General features: G+C 38.8%; 1 protein-coding gene across 3 annotated transcripts in view; it reads left to right on the top strand.

The window, feature by feature from the left end:
• Positions 1-21,983, top strand: part of LOC122765048 (interleukin-1 receptor accessory protein-like 1) — a 238,644-nt gene that overhangs the window by 46,688 nt on the left and 169,973 nt on the right. For all 3 annotated transcript variants that reach the window (XM_044019106.1, XM_044019107.1, XM_044019105.1), the window contains one exon: positions 6,094-6,187. In XM_044019106.1, coding sequence (XP_043875041.1) covers positions 6,106-6,187 — 82 coding nt within the window. In that variant the 5' untranslated portion in view covers positions 6,094-6,105. The remainder of the gene's footprint in view (positions 1-6,093; positions 6,188-21,983) is intronic.

The following is a 21,983-nucleotide window of genomic DNA, read 5'->3' as shown; positions in this document are numbered from 1 at the left end:
TAATACAAAGCTAAATGCAAATCTGTGAAGTATTCCTTTAAGTGAAACGACCCAAACCTTTTGAATAACTTATTCCCCTCCTCGCCTGAGGCGGTTCTGCATCAAGAATTACTGAAGAAGAAGACAAGACAACAATGAACAAGAAAACTTGCTCATCTATTGGTTAATGTAGGGCAACTTCTGTTTCCTCGGCATAAAAGCAAAACATGGAGCTGCATCAAATCCTATCCTATTTTCGGTTTTTAATTTAGTTGTATGCGAGCATACAACATACACTGTTGCAACAGTGGGCTCAGCCTTTTCTACCTGCTATCGTCTGCACAATGCCCTGCGTTGTAGTCCACTTTTTAGCTTGGACCAGAGTTTGCTTCTTTGGTGTGCATCAAAGTTTGGTTCCGCATTCACACCTCCCCAAACGAACTGGACTTTCCAAGCAAACTTAGCTTAAAATATTTCCCCATAACTGTGAGTGAAGCATTTAAGTTGATGGTGTATCGTGTAATAAACCTGGTAAGCTACTTTAACAGTTAAAATGTTATTGAACATACGAGGGAAACATGCACATAGTTGATATTTAGCGTCACCATGATGAGAGCTAGAGGTATTGTAACTGGATGATTAAAGGTGGCAGGAATGAAATATGATGTCTGCAGTCCAAACAGCTTTCCATTTAAACACAACAGGTAAATATGAGAACATACAGACTTCCAAATACAGATTTCCTCTGAACCCTGTAGCTACCAAGACTTCACTCCTGGAAGATATTTACATTGACAGCTAGCACAGGAAAGATCAATGTAATCAATCAATTTCATACAAAAACTTGGCAGTACACCATGCCACTGGGAAAAAGGCTTTGTGAAGGGATCATAGGAGGTAATGTTTTTGCCTAACATCATTAGTTTTTGTCTCAAAACCATCTGCCATGAGGGCTGAGTGTTTCCCACACAGATCCATATTGTGATCCACGGGTTATTTTAAATAATGACCTTATCGTATATAGACTTTACTACAAGACAAGAGTGACCCCTGCTGCCACGCAATGGCTTTATTTTGCACTGCACGTCAGGTCAAGTTTATATCTCAAGACTACCATCACAGCATTTGCAGCCATATTGATACTGTAACATTGGAATTGATATGTGCATCAACTTTAGTCAGGAAGGGAGAACAGCACAAACAAAAACACTCACTTAACCACAAATACACAATAATAACTTGATTCTGCAGCATTCTGAGACGACACATGCAGAGGCAATTTTCACACACACTGTTTTCTCAACTGTGTCTTATTCATCTCTTCTTGTGCTCTTGATTTACAATGTTTGTGTTACTCACAGGGAGGAAAGGAAAGATTGCTCTGTCCTGTTATACATGTTTAAAGATTTGTTAAAGAAGTGCCATCTTCTCTCTTTGTCACTTCCTGTATGCATGTCAGGAACATGGAGGCTTGCGGCTGCAGGGTTATTAGATAACCTAAAATGGAATAATTCAGCGAGGAGAGGAGAGCACAGACTCGTGTGGGGGCGTATGTGCGTCAGCTGAGGGTGTAAGGGCTTGAAAAGTGTTCTTGACAAACACTCACCAAGCCGAGGACGTATCAGTTATCTGACTAGAGGTAGGAGGAATAGCTGAGGATGGACGTGGGGGAGAGGTGGTGGAGTGGAGCTATTGATTTTCATCCTGCATATGTGACTTAAAATGAATCACAGTTGGTCAAAATAAGCAAGGATTTTTAAGTCTTTGTAAGGAAAACACCTCCTTAACCTGCTCATATATAAAAAGCAATACAAATGAAAGTCGACTATTAGTTTGGTAGCTGCATTTTAAAGTTTTGTAGTTTGTCCAGCGTCATTTTGGTTCTCTGAACGACCTGAATCTGGTGATTGAGATCATAAAATTCTCAGGAAAACAAGTTTGGGAATTTGAGAAGTATAGGTAGGCTCATTTTCTCACATAGCTTTTTTCCCCCCTCATATTTCCCTGTCCATCTCACTGACAGATATTGCTATTTTGATTTAATTTCCAATATAATCAGTACAGTTTAATATTCATTGTAAAAGATTTGAAATGTGATGGAACATTAAAATAAGGCCACATCAAAATTATCAATGGCTACAGTATATGTATCCTGGGGGTCATTTAAAGGACATATAGAACTGTAATTAAAAAATGTAAATGTTCAAAATAAAACGGTTAAATTGCAGCCTTTTGTAATTAGCTAATTCTGATAATTGTGATTCATTGTTCTGCCCTGCAGTTTTAAGATATATACACCATTTATGAGCAGGGCTTCTGACATTAGCACCAGGTTTTCATTGTGTGTGAAAAGCCTGTGAAAATGTTTGAAAGATGGAAACTTGAAGTAAGAAGTATGTATAAATCATTTTAATATTTTCAATATCAATCTGGGAAACATTGCTGAGATTGTTTGTGTGCGAGTGTGAGAGGGTGATGCATTCCTTAGAGGTAAGTCTGAGCCTCAAGAGTGTCGAGAGAGACCCATTTCTCTTGCTGAACCCTCCTCGGAAGTAATTGAATTTTGGATGAATCTGCTGAGGAGGAAACAGGGAAGGGAGGAAGTGGATGCTTGAGGGGGAAAAAAAAACAATCAAAGAATGAGAGGCAGGTGACAGCACCTTTTGGAAGAGCTTCGCTTTAAAGAATGGGATGCTGAGATGGTTGACAGGATAAGCTTTCATTGTTGGATTTTAAGGGGAGGTCTATTTTTTTTTTTACTACAATTTCATATTTCTTACATAAGAGGGATAACTCATCTCGCCTTTTTCTTCTCTATTGTGTTCCTGATCATATCTCTGACAGCTAGACAGCTGCACTGAATCGCTCACTTATCACTGGTTAATAACCACATGTCAAGACGTAAGATGATAGTGACAATAACACATTGACAACCTTTTAGTGATTATCAATGACAAATTGAATGTTTGACCTAGATAAGCCATGGAGAAGCTTGTTTATTCAAACAGGTGGACGTCTTCCCATAATTCAATCTTTCAGCTGAAGAAAATGTTACACTGTTAATACTAAGAAAGTTGATTGTTTTGTTACAACGTAATGTTAAAAGTCATTCTGTTGCTTGCTTAAGTAAATTCTTTAAGTTTTTGTATTTTCTTGTGGTCACTTTAAGAGTCAAAGGATGTCCTGCATGTGATCAGTAAACAGGAAGTAAGTGAGCATGACAACTGTTGATTATTGTATTCACGCTAATGCAGTGCCATCTGCATACATCTTATGCCTTTTTGGTTGCATCTTGGGTAGGTATCTGTCATTTTATGTGTTGCCTACAACCATAGATCATTATTTGTGGGACAATGTTACATTTTGTGAAGTTTGATGCTAGAAAAATACCGGGTTACATATACACTGTTCTTAGGCCTTTGGAAGTTCTTAAGAATAATAAATATATGAGTAGACATGTTAAAATTTATTAATCCCCTTAGGGAAAGTATTCTCTGCATTTTGACCCATCCTAGAATTAGGAGCAGTGGGCTGTGGGGACTTGAACCTGCAACCTTCCGGTTACGAGACAAGTTCCCTTTCCACTTGGCCACAGGCTGCAGCAAAATACATAAAACCATTAAAACAGTACGAATATGGGTTTTGTTTTACAGTAAAGACTAAGTTATGTTATATTGTGTATTAATTTAGCATAGAGTATTGATTATGTTTTTTGTATGTTTTAGTTTCACCTTTCCTTGCAACGTCATTAAACCTGGGGACTAAAGAACAATTGTCTTCAGAGTCTTGATGTCAGGAAGGCGTTTATGTAGCTGTCAAGTTATATACAGTGCATATACTGAGGACAGCATATTGATAATATACAAAGAAGCGCTATTCTTCCATGTCCATTTTCCTTTCTTTTCTCACCTGACTCGCTCGATAATAGATTTGGTTGTGCTATTTTGTGACTTCAGTGTTTGAAAACCTTTGTTCACATTTACTACCAAAGCAATGCTAACCTACTGATGGAGGCAGCACATCTCTGTCTAAAATCTCTGTCTAACTGCAAGGTAAAATGGTAAACACATTCTAAAGGCAGTGTACACTTACAGTAAGCTTACATCGATATCATTTTGGAGGGGGTCAATGCTTAAAATCCTATAATATCACTTGAAATCATAGCCTACTCTAATTGCTGCAGAGCCACCCAATAGAGACAGAATGACTGAGACAATTTAAAAAAACCCAACAACTTTGCTTTGAGTGGCAAGAAGTGAATGACTGTGCCAGAGTGACATGTAAACAGCCATCAGGGCCAATAAGCAGAGGCATCAAGTCCAGTCTCATCACAAATAACAACTGCACAGACATGCGGCAGCCAATCATGGATTACAAAAGCATGAATGCCTGCATGGACACACACAAGGCTCTGGTGCCAGATTAGCACCTTTTACCTCGCTTTGATCTCCTCAACAGAGGAGCTGGCACTAGACAGCAGACGTGGGCACAGGACATTAAGGACAGCCTGTCTGTTCATCTGGCAGAAGACGAGGACAACAATGCTTTTTGCTCTCACCTCCACTATTGGCATGGTTACTTGACCTGCAGAAAATAATCATATTTTATTTCAAAAGTCATTCAAAGAAGAAAGAACTGCAGTTGCTCACTGAATCTCTCTAAATCTCTCTCTAGACGGTGACTCAGACCAGGTCACCTTATCCTTTAGGGGATAGAAATTGGGTTTTATTTTTATTTATGTAGCTTTTTTGTTTTGCTTTTAACATTTTAAAGATGAAAAGAATATTTAAATAATTGACTGGTGATTCCCTCGTTTCCACCACTTTTGTGCATATGATGCACACTTGCTTCCAACATGGAAAACTAATTAAAAAGATAAGAGTTTGTGTGGCAGTGTGAAGCAAGAAGCTTTGGTTGCAAGAAGCAAAAGCTTGACAACAATAGGCCTTTTGACAACATGGCAATGTCGCCATCTCTGGATTCTGGCCAGTTTCGCATGCCTTCGTGAATGTCTACAGGGTTATTGTGGCTTTTCAGGGTTTCCCCTCAAAGCCTTTTCTGGTGTAGCTTTTTGGAAACTATGTGAAGCATCTTTGTCATGACTCAAATGCCAATGCAGGCGTCCTTGTGTGCTATCTTGTCAAATCCATAGCAGAAATGGCATAGTTGCATCAAGTAGGGAGATCAATTTGTCCCCAAGCAAACAAAAGAAAAATAATAACATTAATAATAATGCAAAAGTTCAGAGGAAGGGATCAATAATCAAATATTTGACAGAAATTTTGTAAACCACTGGAAACGTCTGAATAAGCGCTGTTAATTGTAACTATGGTGTGTGCACTGATGGAAAGAGATCCTGATTTCGTGTTGTGTTGTGAATTGAGTCGTGTTGACGGTAGTTTGCTTTGATGGAGATGTGTCTTGACGTTTGCATGATGAACAGCCTGATTACAGTCAGTCTCCAAAGAGACACTGGTATGAGTCAATCAGGAAGATTTTGCTTTTTCTCATGGAGGTGTACAACTTTATTTCCACCTGAATTTAAGGTTTTTCGAAGTTTTGTCAAACTTGTAGGGTTTCGGTTATTAGAGATAGACTGATTAATTAATCAGGCAGGTAATTAGGTTGATTAATCAGATTACCTAGGCTGATTTTTGATTATTTTTAGTTAATCATCTAATTATTATTGCTGCCAAGCAAAAAAACTTTATTTTTTAATCCTGAACTTCATTTGAAAATGTTTAATTCCCATTCCATGTATTTAATATTTAGTTTATTTCAATTTGAATTATATGCCAGTGCAGTGCAGACACAAAATGCTGATTGGAGAGACAGATTATAATTGTGTTGTTCTATGATTGTTTACTTAAATCATGCAGTCTTGTGTATTATGTGTTATTCTTAGGGTTAAGGTTGGCAACATATATCAGTCTGACTGATTTACGATGCCGGCATCAACCACAGAAAGACCCACATTGGTTGACCCCCATCTTTGATCAATCATCTCCTTCCTAAATCAAATGTTTTTTATTAATATACTGTTTTGGATTGTTTCATTGTATTCAAAGGTTTCTTCAATGTACAATAATAACACAGGTATTTGTTTCCTTGTAGGGCCGTGGAAAAATGAAAGCTCCCATTCCTCTCCTGATTCTGCTTCATGCCGTTGTGGTCCATTGCCTGAAAGTGGTTTCTAAAAGAGGCTCAGGTAAGTCTTGTTACCACTATTTTCTAATGAAAGCTCAGGATTTTTATCACACAGCATCTTTGCAACATCACACAAGCACACGTGTTTGATTCACTGGAACCTACACAGATTTCAAGGCCCCGCTTCTTTTCTATTTTGGCCTGAGAGCAAAAATCATTTAAGTCAACAGTGGAGGGATCATGTGGCCTTGTGCTGCTGTACTTTCAGACTCCAAGCAGTTAGGATGAAAAACAGAGCTGTCCTGTCTTTTAACAGACTGATTTATGAGTCCACAAACACTCAGAAATTCAATTTGAGGTACAGTGAGTGATGATGGAAAATGTCATTGTTGATCTTTGCTGATCAATCGTATGGTATAATCTTGCTGACTTCATCGTAGATGATACGAACAGTGACTGCCTTGTTCTTGAAGGGTTTGCTGCATCACTGAGTCTTATACACTAACAATGCACATGATTAATCAGTTTAACCTTCATTATTTATCTTTAAAATCAGTGCAGACTTTAAATATTTAAAGTGATGCTGCAAACTTGAATGCGGTTTTTGAGTTGTGAGGTCTACAATAGACAAACACATCTCTGCAATTAAATTTATTTGATATGTAGAATATGAATTTAGACTGTTAATTGCATAACTGTCCAACGGGTCGCTTGACTGGCTTCAGACCTGGTCGGTTGACTTACAAAGGGCACCAGTGTGTGCAGTGTTGATGTCGTTTGGATAAGAATTACAAGAGAGACAGGTTAAAAAAACCAAAAAACAAACGGGCACATATTGAAACCTACTGCTCTAGTGATAAAAGAGTCAATAAAAACCCTCTAATCAGAGGTGGACGGCCTATTGCCACCAGCTACTGCTCTGTGAAGCTGATCTTTTTTCTTTTTTTTTTTATCTAAATTGATCAGTATCATCACGGCTAATTTCTTTGCTCTATTTTCAAAGAGATAAGCTAATGCAGTGCCCACACATTCACTTTTGAGGACAGAAAGACATTATTGACAGGGACAGTAGTGCTAAGGTTTTATATAAGAGCGGGAAAATATATTATAGGCATTATAATTGTATGGTTCATAACTAATTCAACCTTAGACTAATGTTGGCACTCTAACGAACGACGAGTACTCCCTTGTGCTTGCATCGCTTTGGCCCTTAGAGCTCCAGCTTTGGGAGACACTGGGTCTAAAGCCAATGTCTTGAACTGATCAGGTCAGAATTTTGTCCACTTCATTTTGAAGTCCTTCATTTCAAAAGGCACGATGAGGCATGTTATAATTCACTCTCACTCACACTCGCCAATTAATGTTAGGCATGTCCATTCAAACTGCTGTGGAAACTAAGACTACAAAAACAAATTATTTTTTTAATTTTAAAGCGATTGTATACTTACATACATACATACATACGTACATACATTCATGCCTATGGTTAGGATTAATTTCTTTCTGCCCCCCCAACAAACTATTTGTAATGAATCATGAATATTCTTTTGAAGTGGAAAATTCCAGAATAATTACTGTGGTGCCCAACTTGGTGTCTCCGAAAACTGGAGCTCTCAGAGCCAAGGCAATGCAAGTGCAAGTGAAGATAGAGTCGATTACTTTCTGGATCTAAGGGTGCAATGGTGGCTTTTGTTGGAGTGTCCACTTATTTAACACGATGGTGCCAATAGTAAAATATGCCTCTCCAACTAAAGGAAATGAGACGAGATGGAAATCCAGTGGCACGTAACATGAACGTAGGAAGTCTGTTACCAGTTCTGTTTTCATACCCAGAGGCTGCTTGCGTCTGGTTTTTTTTTTTTTTACCCATGCATATTAGACACAGGTGCAGCAATGGCCCAAGGCTCATCAAAGGGTTTTCTGCTTTTCCTGCACAAGTCCCTATGGGCTATCTTCTCAGATGCTTCACGAGCCATTGCCCGGAGCAAGGATTTTAAACGTGTCCGCTGATAAATGAACAGCACATTTGAGCCAGACCCTCGTCCTTTTGTTCCTTCTCTTTTTGCTTTATTAGAGGCCTTGCTCGTTGCAAGTTAGAGCCCTATTGTAAAAAGGGATTCTGGGCAATGAGAGCCTCTTTGAAATCAAGTTGCTTTCATTGTTTTATAAAAATGGAATGAATGAGTGGGGTGGTAAGGTGAAGTTCCTCGGTATGAAACATGTTTTTAAAATAAGCATTTTATAGGGGTCAGGGTTCCTTGGAGAGAGAGAGAACAGTACTTCTTTTGTTTATATTTTTATTGCTGATTTGTTAAATTTAAGTTACAATATCTCTACAATTGAAAAATATTAAACAAATAATGAATTGGCTGTCTAATAATACAAACTGAGCACACCATTTCTTTTAAAAAGAAATCCACTTTGCACACAAACCAGTAAGTGTCAGCCCATCAAAGGAAATTAAATGACTTGATTGACTCCCGGGGGACAATGAATATGTGATCTCACTTGTTTTCCCTTTCATTCATATGCACACTCACAAATAAAAGCACACTGTGCAGCATTTGCCCTACTATTATCTGTAGATGATTAAATATAAAACACCCTTTTCTTTGAGTAATGCTTTGTCTGCATTTGTACTCAATGTGGAAACAGTGCAACAACATACAATGCTTTTGTGCCACGCTAATCCTCGGCATGCATATGTAGGAGAACATATCCATTTGTCCTCTGCTGCGGTTCCTCTTTGTTATAATGCTGATGTGGCCTGAACGGTTGGGCGAACAGAATAATTACATGTATTTCTGCTTAATGCAGCACATCAAGTTAGATGTTGAAGTGAAACCTCATATTTGGACGTGTATCATCACTATCATTATCCGTCCATTCCTTCCAAGAGTTTGGTTGTTTAAACTGATGAGAATCATCTGGGAGCTGCATTGCGTTGAGGCTGTTTTTGTGTAGAAATTGGCCTCTGTGATCAGATTCTGACCTTTCAGTGCAAAAATAATGAGAAATAAAGTCCATGCGATTTGATTATGTAGCTCAGTGAAGCTTGAAGATATTTTCCACTGACTGTATGTTATGTATGTGTGGGTAGTTGTAAAATTACAAAAAAAAAGACCATACATGAGAGAAAAATCCCATTTGTTGGATGTTTGCAAATTTGATGAGCATTTTCTTTAATCATTTATTAAAATAAATACTTCAAGATGTTTATATAATGAAAATATACAAAAGTTGTGTTTCAGATTTTTGGAAATTAGAGGAAAACAAAAATCAACAAGTGACATAATCAGAGTAGACAAATTTCAATTTCAGTAACTTCTTAATGATCTGCCACTGGTCCTTTTTCTTTCTTTTAAGTATCAATGTGTGTTTACTCAGGTTTTATTTGGTGTACTTTTTCCTTGTGTATTTGTGTTTAGGTATTTAGGAATTCACCCCTTGGTGTCAGACAAATAAAGTTCTATTCTAAACTGTCAAACTGGCTTTCCTCATCACGCTTAACAAAGCTGTGCCTCCTAGTGTAAAGCAACAGCTAAAGACTATAAATGTACTTGAAATCCATCCATTATCTACCTCTTTATCCTCCACTGGACGGTCGCAGGGGGTGCTGTGCCAATCTCAGCTGACATAGGGTGATAGGCGGGGTATACCCTGGACAGTTTGTGTACTTGAAATGCTCCTGGAAAACAGAGGCAGGCAATATTGACATGTAATGAAAAAAAATGTCATCGTCGAGAGTAGCAATCCCTCACCTTTTTGGCAAAAAAAAAGAGGAAATATATCACAAAATGATTAAATCTATGTTTTTAGTTATGATTAAAAATGATTCCTCTGCATTCCAGTCATCCATGGACAAACTCTTTTTATTGAGCTTTATCTGTTTTAGTTTTTAATCTTTGGTCATATAAAAAAAAGAGGCCCTGCTTTCAGAAAATAGGCAGTAAGGCTGTTTTTGTCTTAAACGCACGATCAGGTCCCTTGTTGACCACTGCAGCTCTTAGAGGAGCGATGTGAGAAATCCATAAACATGCCTGCTTGAGAGCTATCTGTATCAGAATTCTTTCTCTGTGCCTCATACCTGCGTTTTACTTGACATAAAAGAATGAAATGTTCAACTGAAATGTTAACTATGAGGTATATTTTTTACTCTGAAAAATAACAACTATGCTTTTATCCTCTGTACATGATGTATACTTTTCATCTTCGGAAGGTTCTGAGAATGTATTCAGTCAAACATGAATACATAATTATATATGAAGATGAGGTATGAGGGATAAGATTTTGGGGCAGTAAAGCCTGTCACTCGACAGCACAGGGTTTTCAGTTTATCCTCTAGTGGAAGGTTCCAGTCGTCTCCATGGTGACCAACCACACAATAGTCTCCAGCCAGCTCTGGTATCATCTTGATCATTTTATTCTCTTGTTTATCACTTATTTATTTGTGTTATTTGCTTCTTTTTCCATGCTTTGATAATGGATGAAGTTGTTGATATAATTGTGGAGGAAGGGAGTTTGAATTTACTTTTACTGAGAGGAAAACAACAGTGCGTGAAAGGGTGGCGGTCAATGCAGAGGTTACACTCGAGAACAATAGAGAGAGAGAGTGTGTTCTGGTCCGACAGTTCATAAAGACAGTGCCAACCAATCACACTATGCAACAAAATATGACGAGGTCCATAAATCAGGCTTAAACCTTCGGGTTTCTAGGTTCCGCTGCCATGTTTGTGCAGGCTTTATCTGCGTTATTTTTATGTGTAGATAGCAGTCAATAAGGCTTAGCCAAAAAATCTTGCTCGTCTTGAAAACATCCAGTCATTGCACTTGCATCCATTGTTGTAAATCTGACTGTAAACCGAAGGAAGTCTCGCCCTGAATCCATTGCCCCTCAGTGTGTCTAATCCAGTTTCAGACAATGACATCACATCTAATGATGACTCATATACTATTGATGACTCATACACTGTCCCCATAATGTCTTTTTGTCACGACAAACAACACATCAATATTTCACACAACAGTCCGAAATCTATTGGGAAATGTGTTAATTCTTTTTTAATTTTAATAAGGAAAATCCGGGACAGCATCACTATCAGACACTCACCTTTGCAGCATCGCCTTCCACCAGCTGGTGACCTCAGTTTCTAGACTTTACTTTACGCAGTGCAGGAAGTATATTTATTCTATGTTCACTAAAAGTTGCCCGTAACAAAACTGTTAACGTATCCCTCCGGTGAACGCTGATGACAGTTGCAGATTTATGGTCATGTTCTCTGACATTGATTGAGACAAATTTAGCCTCTCTACTTCTCTCTGCTCTACAGCCATTAGTCCCAATTTCTTTGTCAGACATTGATGAGTCCCCAGACAAATGATGCTTACCTTTCCACAGTCTCCCCCAGTAATTCGGGCGATATATTACCCATAACACTCAGTCAACGTGAACACTTCATTCTGTTACTCATGCAAATGTGAAAAACTGGCCTCAGACATATGTTCCCATTTGGAAAAACCGAATGCAAAATCCCCTCTCTGCTTCTAGTTACTATTACGGATCGACTGAGGGGCCTGGCCTGTCACCTCGATGAAGAGTAGCTGTAAATAAAACCCGACACCACAACAAGACCTTGGTTCCTATTAGAGAGCAGCCGCTCATCATCCGTCTCTCCCCCCTATATTTATCTACTGCTGCTACAGTGGGTTCACAACGTATTTTCCCCTCTCCTCACCAAATTCTTTCTCTTCTCCCAGCAGCAAGTATCAAGGACATCCTGACAGTCAGTTAAATTTACAGTCTCCACACCCATTGCAATGCCCAACTCTGGGTGGATGTCAACATTAATACATCAGTTAAAGGATGGAATCTCCCACCCACATTAATGGGGCTACTCACAGTTTGGCCAATAATGAAGCACCGCATAATTGCACAAGACAGTGAATCCTAACAGGGGACGTCAGCGCACAGCACAAATTAAATTATGGCAAGCCACTTGACTTTGTAATTGATATTAAAAGACTTTAAATATGGCAGGAAGCTGTCAGCAAGAAGTTTGAGCTGCAGTGCTGACCCTTTCTGCTGCGACAGATGCTTTTCTTCCATGCATAAAAACTACTGAATGTCACATAATTCTTGTATAGTTTGAGGGCCTAAGAAGTGCATTAACTCATGAAATGACCATGGTATGTCATCAGAGATTCAACACATACTGAAACACTTTTTTCACAATCTTATCATCAGTTCATTCAGAATTTAAATATCCACTTGGCTCTTCAATATATGGGTTGTCAGCAGACAAAACAAAACCTAAAAAGCCTCAGTTTCCGTCTCAAAAATGTCTCAGCCAGGAGATGCAAAATAAAGATTTGCAGTGGAGTGTGCTAAAATATAGACGGCTGACAGTGGTGGGAAAATTGGCAACAATTAAGCTGGTGTGGATCATAATCTTGTGGACGGGGAAGCTCAACATGAGGCTCAAACATTATGCCGCTCTTCATGTGCTAATTCTCCACTGCTGCTCAGAGCAGACACACTTTTACTTTCACTCAATCTCCGCCTGTTAATGACATATGAAACATTTCCTAATAGGTTTTATAGTCAATAGATTTGTTTGGCATCTAAGGCTGTACAATGTTTTGATTTGGGGGTTGCAGTACTCATTTTAAATGCTAGTGGTTGCTACTGCACACACACACACACACTCCTTTAAATAAATTGTGTTCATATTCATACACATTTTTTATCTGATTGGCTGAATAGAAATGGGGTTTTTGGGTAATAAAACCTTAAAAAAAATATCAATCTCTCTCTCTCACTGACACACACACATACACAAGCACATGTCCGTGAATACCCACGGTTCATCTTCTCTCTGTCAATACCATATTCCTGCCATAAATGTTGAATGATTGCCTCCACTGCAACCGCCCATTCATAGCAGGGGAGATTGATCACCCACATGATATTAGAAATGAAATGGCTTCGCCACATGGAGTTGTTTTCCCCTCCTGCTGCTCGGGGGGAGAGAGAGAGAGAGAGAGAGAAAGAGAGAGAGAGAGAGAGAGACGCTGCTCAACAAGTGTACCACAGTCAGACCTCTAGACAACTAGGGTTACTATTGATATGTGTTCCTGGTTGGAGACGCATGGCACAGCCCTCGGTGTGAGAATGATGATGATCAATCACCTGATTTATTAGCACAACAGTCTCTCTGTGGCTTGTTTCCTGACCTGTAATAATGTTACAACACCGTAGCAATTGAGAAAAATGCCAGGAAAAGGTCTTGAGTGCTGTGGTGTGTAGTTATAGGTTGAGGTATTTTAAAGCTCAAGCGTGCTGTCAGTGCTTCTGTGTGTGGATCAAATATGTATCCATTTACAGCTTTTCTTTCTGTCTTTGTTTGAAGCATTTGGGTTTAAGGCATCAACTATCACACATAGACAGTGAAGCTCAGTGTAGGTGAAGCTTAAAGGGTCAGATGCCTGTCAATCAAGCAGACACTTTTTTTTTCCTCAGTGTGAAACTATTATGGGTATTTAATGCACATAAAGGAGTTAAAAATAATGTCAGACTGTTTCTGTTGCCAAAGCAACAAGAGAGGAGAGAATGAAAAGAAAAATAGTCAGTACCTGATGAGTAAAACAGTTTTCTGATCATTTAAAATATCCAATACTATAATATGTAGTATTTATTACTGAAAAGATGGACGACATGTCTCAAATTAATGGAGCATATGTCAGATGTGTGTGCGCAGTCATCCTGCACCTGTGATTTTATTTGGAGCTTAAGTCTGAGGGGTGCCATGGTAACAAGGCCCTGCCCATACACCAATTCAACCAATCATGAGTCAGTCTTAGCTGTCAATCAGGATTTTAATTCCATTTTTATATAATCTAATAAAAATAAAAAAGCACACCCAATTATGATTTTATCTTTTATTTTGGGTCATGTATCCTTCACATTGTTTATAATCTGTATTTTAGCCAGCCATCTGGCCAATAGAGATGATCTGGCTAGCAGCTTGTTTATTTTGGCAGTAAACATCTACAGGGTTAAGTTATACAAATATGAATGAATGTTAAGCATTTGATTTATTCCACGTTTCATGTCACCTATTTCTTGTTCATCATCTTCAAATCTCCACTGTCTGCAGGCATTCAACATTAAATAGAGTGTATTGCACTATTCCATTCTCATATTTCTGTATATGAAAGATAATTTGTTAATTTCAGGCTCCCTCAGCAAATTATGCAGCCCACTTTAACAGCTGGGGCATTTTGCTTCAATTTTTGAGATTATATGTGTGGATGATAATGAGTTTTCGTCCAAAAGAGGATTTAAACATGTAGAAGGCTGGCCACTGTCTAATTTAAGAAAGTCTCACTCCCAAGTTTAAGGGAGTGGACTTTGGGGAAATAAAGACATAAAAATTGTGAAAATGAAAAGTTAACAAGTAACATTTGTAATAAGATTGGGGCAATTTGAACATGAACAGCAATGGTCCCGGAAATTATTTTAATTCCCTTTCGACTGCTCTGCTCTCACAAAGCAGAGCCGCTGTGGGAAAACGAAGCTGAAGTTTCTCAGTTCTATGCAAATCACCTGCAGGCAGCAATGGGACTATACCCAAAAATATCACACATTTTAACCTGGGGCTGCACTGCATGATTAGTCCATAGGTTCTCCCGCTCACTCTGTGTTGCCTTTCGCCTGCTTGTGTCTGTCTGTCTGTCGAGCAATCATTGCACTTTTTTAAAAAATAGTTTATATTTATTCCCTCATCTGTCACCACTGAGATGACAGTCTGCTCTTTTTATTTCCTCTCAAAGAAAGACGCCCTTCATCTCTGCTGTGCTGCCGTCTCTTCTGTTCCGCTCCGCATGTCTTTTACTCAGCATCTCCCATAGAAATTGACGGTTAGTCCTCACATTGATTGGCAACTTTCTACTGGAAGCTAGACACAATCACTGGGGAGTTGAATGGTTGTCCTCTAGCACAATTAAAGCAATGTAGCCTAATAGCATAATCATCATTAGATTGTAAACCAAGAGTTTATGATTTCTGTTTCTGGATCTAATGGGGAAAATAGCACTAAACTCTGTGTTTTTCCTTTAAATTACACACCTGCAGTATCTGCTTGAGTGGAGTGAGATGGGTCTAAATGACAGCTGACATTGCTCCTTGATGACAGGTCTAGCTTTAAAAGTGAGAGAGCTTTTGTTGTTGTTTTTAGTTTAGCGGGGTTTATACAACAATTTCATTAGATTAGCAGGAAAACCACATATTTGAATAATATTTGTATGCAGAGTAAACAAAAAGACCGAGAATATATACTGTATAATATAATGATGAAGATCAGGTGTTACTTTTCTGTTTGGTGTAATGCTTTGTATATTACAAAGATTTACTGAGGGATTATTATTATTATCATTCATCATGCACTTAGTAGAAATATAGATTATAGAGTGTAGTTAATAACCTTTTTCCACCAATTTAAGCAACATTTTTTCAACAATTATTGTTTCCTTTCTAAAAACAAAAAGCTATTGACTGGTTATATGAATTTTTCTTTGTCAGCCCAAGACAACTTTACCGCTGTGTTTTATCTGTAATCTATCCGGTGTCCTTTTATCCCAACAAAGAAAATGAGTTAAAATTAGTCAACTAATTACTGGTATATCCAGCTGTCTGTCAAGAATCGACCAACACACCCTTGGCGAGTTCTCACTGATTCTAGAGGGACTGCTAACATAACTGGTTTTTAACTCTTAGAACACAGAGCATTTTCCATTACTATGTTAAAACGTATATACAGAGGCTAAAAGAGTGTGCATCATAAAGTGTCTTATGTCCTTATTCCAGTACAACCTATAGGCAATCTGATGAAATACTTTTTTTCCTTCATTTTCACCAATGTATAAACAGAATTGAATTTGTGACATTTGGGAATACGTCACAGTTCAACGTTAACTTGGCTCGTTTTATGAACAAAAATAAAAGAAAAACTGAAGGAAAGGAAAATGTGGAAATATGTACATGTAATAAACTCTCATTTTAACACAAGGAAAAAAAATGCTATGAATGAACTATTCCCCATTTAACCAACAACTCTGGCTCACAAGGACTCCACAGTAGCAGTGATGTCACTGGTTGAGAAGTTTGTGGTCTTTTCTTGGCGTTGTGAAAGAAACGGCATGATTTTTAATTAGCAGACTTTGGTGCAAATGAGGCTGTGGTCACTTGAGCGGTGAAGTTTTGTGAATGCAGGAATTCTCCCAACAACATAGGCTGTGATGAGGCTGTCAAGCTCTGTCGCGTCAGCCAGGCACACAGCGTGTGGCCTTTTTCAATGCTCCTTTATTGGAAAGTTTGCACACATCCTCGCTCACTGTGTTCATACTCTGCGCAGTCTCCCCATCGCTCAATGACAGCTAAGAACAAAAAAACACTGCCCTCTTGTTCTCTTTGTGCGTTCTCCTTCCTTTCATTTTTCCGCCTTTTCCCGTTCTTTTTGTTGTCAAGCAGGGATTGGTCAAAGCACAATCAACCTATTTCTACAACAAGCAGTGGCGTAGTAGTTTTTTATTTTTTTTTTAAATGTCCTTCATTTTATTTGCAAGGGAGAAAGAATGTAAGTTAACTTGTCAAAGAATAAGCCACTTGGTTGCAGGAGACTGACGCACTGCAGGAGTTTTTGAAAAAGGAAAAAAAACAACAACAGGCTGAGCATTCTCCAGGCCACTCTTCTCTACTCTGAAGATACAAGCAAGCTCCTTTCAAATTCTCGTGCTTAGCATTTTCATTATAGTTACCCGGGAATTACCTGAAGGTAGGAAAATACGTTGTATGACCTAAAGCTACAGCAGATCTTGCTTTGGCGCTGCACCAATTGCAACGCAACAGATTCCGATTTGAAAAGAAAAAAAAAAAAAGAAAAAATCAGCTGAACTACCCCCTTTCTTGTAATTCCATTTGGCTTGATTTACAGTGAAGTCCTGTCACATATTTTCCTGTCATGTTTATTGCTTGTGTTTGATGTGGTGCATGGTTGAAATATTTAAGACTGCTTATTTACAATCCTCCTGGGACCAAAAAAATGGTTGAAGATGGCAGTTGATTTCCCTGCAGTGCAATGATCAATAAATTCTACATATTAATTAAGTTCCACTGTCATTTCTAGGGCCTCTCCGAGGGAGAAAACCCCCTTCTGGGCTCTTATTGGCCAATCACGGCACTGCGTAGCACTGCACCGCCTCCACCACAGCTCCACTGCATTCATGAAACAAACATGTATAGAGACGCTGCGTCAGAAACACGTGTTTCTCACTGAGCCGTTAGGGGAAGAGAAGGAGGGGGCGTCATCATCATCATCATCTGTAATTTACAAGAAGTATTTTTCAGTCATTTCTTTTTATATGACATGCTGCATAGTGGCAGCTCTGTAAATGTAAAAAGTTATCAGCAGTGGATCAAACGGCCGTAAAATGCTTTTACAGCCCTGGTGGCCTTCTAAAAGGATTAGATTCTATTAATGTGTGAAACATAAATAACAGAGATTGAGACTATGTTGCATATCAGTCCTGCGGATACACATGATTTGCTTCTGACTTTAAAAAAGATAAGAGACATAACGTAAGATAATAATGTAATGTAATGTGTCATTATGAATTTGGAAATAACATGCACAGCTGTAGTGACCAGTGCTTCACCTGTTCTCAAGTGTGTAGTTTTTTATTTGTATTGTTCATAACAATATGTGTCAGGCAGAAGATCTGCTGAAGGGAGAAGCCAAAAGAAGAACAATATTTATTGTTTAGTTTTTTTTCACATTTTTCACTAATGTTTAGTCATACACTGACTTCTTCCCAAGTAAAGGAGCATTGAAAATGTTTTTAGTTATTTTAATATGGGATATTTAAACACATAGATGTTGTGAACATAACTAACATCATTTGGTATCTTTTATTTACTTAGGTTGTTCAAAATTTAGTGTATAGTGCAGATGTGAATGCCTCATATGGATAAGGGGAGTACTGACACTACAGAGGCTGCAGCATTTACAGAGCTTCAAGTCTCCACTAGCATCTTCTGCTAACGAAAATGTAGGCGTTGCAGCTCTGAATCCTGCCAGTAGCCAAGCAACATACCACGCCACCATCTCACTGTGCTCTCAGTCCATCCACACCTACAATCTTTCTCACTCTGAAAATGGATTTCAAATTCAACCTCTGCCTAGTGTTGTAAGTGTGATCATGCCAGAGGGTAATTAAAATGTTTCTGCACCACTCAGCCTTTCACAAAAGTTTCCCTCTGTATATCATTTGACATCAAAACCATTTTAAATAAATTGCTGTATGAAAATGCAATGTTCAGGCGGCCAATTAAGTTTGATTCTTGAAGTGTTATTCTCTGAGCGTGAGTAATGAGGCCCATACCTTAACCATGAAGTGTGCTCGCTGCTTTTGATGTTCTTCATTCAGAAAGCAGCTAATGAGTGGTGGAGATGTTATAGTTTCCCATCAACAAATCAAATGATAGAAGAGATGGATCAAAAAGCTTGATGACTGATTAACACCCCTTCACTGCGGGGCTGAACTAACACTTTCCACCGCACCAGCCAAGACAATTTACTAAAAGGGACATTGGTGATCATTCGTCTTTATCCTTTAAAGCTGCAGTGTGCAACGTTGGGTGATTTTTGTAGTTATTATTCAGCCTCTGTTTGATCCTTGTGAACACAAATGATGCAGCATTATGTGTATAGCATCTGAAATGGGATCTATCATGAGGGAGCATGTGTGTGTATACAGCAGCAGAGCAGGGGTAGGGCAGGACAGGAAACTTTTCCCTCATTAAACTTTTTGCAGCCGTCTTGCTTTGCTAGTACAATGTTGCTGTTGCTTCTCCCCATCTTGGCATTAAACAAACCAGTCCCTGTGTGCAGTACAGGAATGTCACCAGGTGAAAGGAGATCTAAACTCCACTGAACCGAGAAACACAGTCGTTCGAATGATCTGTGCTACAGTTTTAAGCTGTCGAGTTTGCTTATCATCTACACGGCTTGTTTACTCCACTTTAATAAAACAATCTGTCAGAACAGCTGTGAAGTAGCATAAGAAAGCCAAGTGGTTATGTTGCTGGGAGTTTTGACAAAGTCATCTGTCCCAGTTCCAGCCCTGATGAACTCCACCTCAGTTTCAAAATAAAAGTACCCCAAATCCCATTCCAACACCTTTCATTTGCTAGGCATTGAAATTCAAATATGTCCTGATTATAATGTTTAATGTGCATGCCACCCTCAGCGATTTTTAAAGCGTGTGATATAAGCATGAAAAGGACCTCTTTTGCTATTTGCACACTCTCTAAGGCTCTCTGTTGCTTTTGTGTGCACCAAGTGCCTAGTCCTGGAGAAAACACAAGGACAGCGAAGGATTATGGTTCTGTATGTGCCTTTCTTTGCCTTTAATATGCAAATTGAAGATTAGCTTCAGAAGGAAACAGTTTGGCATGGGAGTTATTTTACCATGAGGTGATTCCAACTTAACCGATTCAGCAGGAAACAGTTTCCAGAGGAGCTCAGCAGGGCTATGAGGACATAAATACATCCATATCAGGAAATTATCACTTGCCTACACCATATAGTCTAGCATTTATTTATTTTTTTATTTGAAGCACAGCCATTGATCAGGAAACACAGATTCATGATCCCAGGATTAAAATTATACAATGCTTATGTAGTGCTAACATCTATTACTGTGTGACATAATTTCTGTGTGTGAGAGAGCTACTTATACAGTCGCGCTAGTACATTTAACCTCTTCTACACTCCTGAGAGGAAACCAGTGATTGATTTTTGCGCCCATCATCTCATGCGGCTGCATCTCAGCCTCCTCTTGGAGTTTTTGTTAATTCACTACAAGCATGGTTACTTCCTGTGTTTCAATAAGATGCAGAGATGCAGGAGCTACGAAGACTGTTTAGCAACAAATTGTAGAATTTAATGGAAACTGTACATAGAGGGCGGCAGCAGGTGTGATGTGATTATATCAATGATAATGTTAGTATACACTAAGGGTGGGCAATATGAGTTTAAAAGGGAACTTTGCAATAACAATTTGCAATAACAACATTCCAAACAATATTCCATGAAGAGTTTGTTTTTTAAATGCATCAATTCACAATAAACCTATATTTAAGATGCTACAAGAATCTCAATATAACAAAAACAGTCAAAAATGAAATAAATAAAAAAATGAAATGAATAATTTCCATGTGTGGACAACAGCAAGTAAAACTGCACAAGCTAGTAGAGGTCAACATGTGTTCATCGTTCACTTAGGGATGTGTTTATTGCACACTACCACTGCTGACTTTGTCTTGCGGTTAATTTGACTTAATCTGCCTTCGCTTCACTCCGTGTCTGTGTCATAAGCCTCAGCCACATGAGAGAGTGAGAAAGGGACATGAGAAAAGAGCAGACGCAGTGCTGCTGTATGAGTGAATGTAGGGGAAACACTGCATCATAATATAGGCTATATTGATTTTATTGCAATATGGCATTTTCCTATTAAATAAAAATGCATATTGGTATTATTGCAAACAGCAAGATATGGCATGGCAATATGCTCTCAAAACTACTACAATTGAACTCAGATTGAAAGGTCACAATTCTTATTAAATCAGCAGGCCGGCTCCTCACACCTCTGTTGTTTTGGAATATCGATTATGTGCAAACACACGCGCACTCTCACACATTTAGACAGTGAGGTGCAGGTTATCCATTCAAAGTCCATGCTGAGTGTGTACCATTGATCAGAGTACATTTGCTTGTGGGTTGTTTGTTACCCAGTGGGCATTCATGGATTCTCGCACTGGCTCAGCAGGGGGTTCAGGTTTATTGACAGTGTGATAAAGGAAAATGGAGGAACCTCTCGAAAGAGCCACCAAATAATTGCATTAACAAACACAAATTAGTGTGCTGAATGTGTCATTTAGGATAATGAAACAACCTAGAGTGTCTATGGCATTGAATTTGTGTCCTGTGTTTTCAAACTAATTTAAATTTTCGTAATGTTTGAGCTTTGACCTTGAGTGACAGCTGAGATTTTTGCCTTCGCTACTTAACAGGGGGAAACAATTATTTCTCGTTGCCTTTTACATGTTTTTCCAACCTCTTAATTAGCCTGTGTGTGTGGACATTTTTCCCACTGTGATTCTGTGCCCACATGCACCCCTAATGACTTTAGCATTAAGGACATTCTTGCCTTTCAGTCGTTCTCCACCTCCATCAATGAATTCAAACAATGCCAGTCTGTGCGCTTGGCAAGCCAGGGAATGGCTGCTTTAAATGTTCCTTGACCTCTTTCTGGCCCGCAGAATGGAGTCAGGCTGTGGCCGAGCAGCCTAATTGGGTTGACAGCACAGTGTCTTGCCTCTTGCTCTTATTCATGACATCCAGCTCTCTGACAGAGTGGCCTGCCTCCACAGTCCTTTGGCCGTCAAAGGCAGTCGTGCTATTGTTGAAACAAGCAGGCACAGGCGCCTTGACGCTGTTGACTCCACCAAAGACTTTTTGAGTGTTTGCATTTTTATTGTTGAGCTGTAAACACTCGACAGACAAAAACCAACAGTGGATGAAATGCAGCTGTGGAGTTAATGAATAGATTTTAATGGACACTCAAAGAATGTGTTTGTTAATTTTCCCTCACCGTGCGCGTGTGCGGTTTTAATGAAGCTGAATAAATTGTGCATCAGGTTGCTGGTGCATACAGCGTGATTATGTTGAATATGTTCTCACTGTTGTGTAGTGCCAACAGTTTAAACAAGGCAGTGTATGAGGAGGGACAGTGGGGAT

Source organism: Solea senegalensis, linkage group LG2 (assembly GCF_019176455.1).
Source record: "Solea senegalensis isolate Sse05_10M linkage group LG2, IFAPA_SoseM_1, whole genome shotgun sequence".
In the NCBI taxonomy this organism is placed as follows: Eukaryota; Metazoa; Chordata; class Actinopteri; order Pleuronectiformes; family Soleidae; genus Solea; species Solea senegalensis.
The sequence above is the reverse complement of the archived record's forward strand: the minus strand, read 5'-3'. Positions and strand labels throughout refer to the sequence as shown.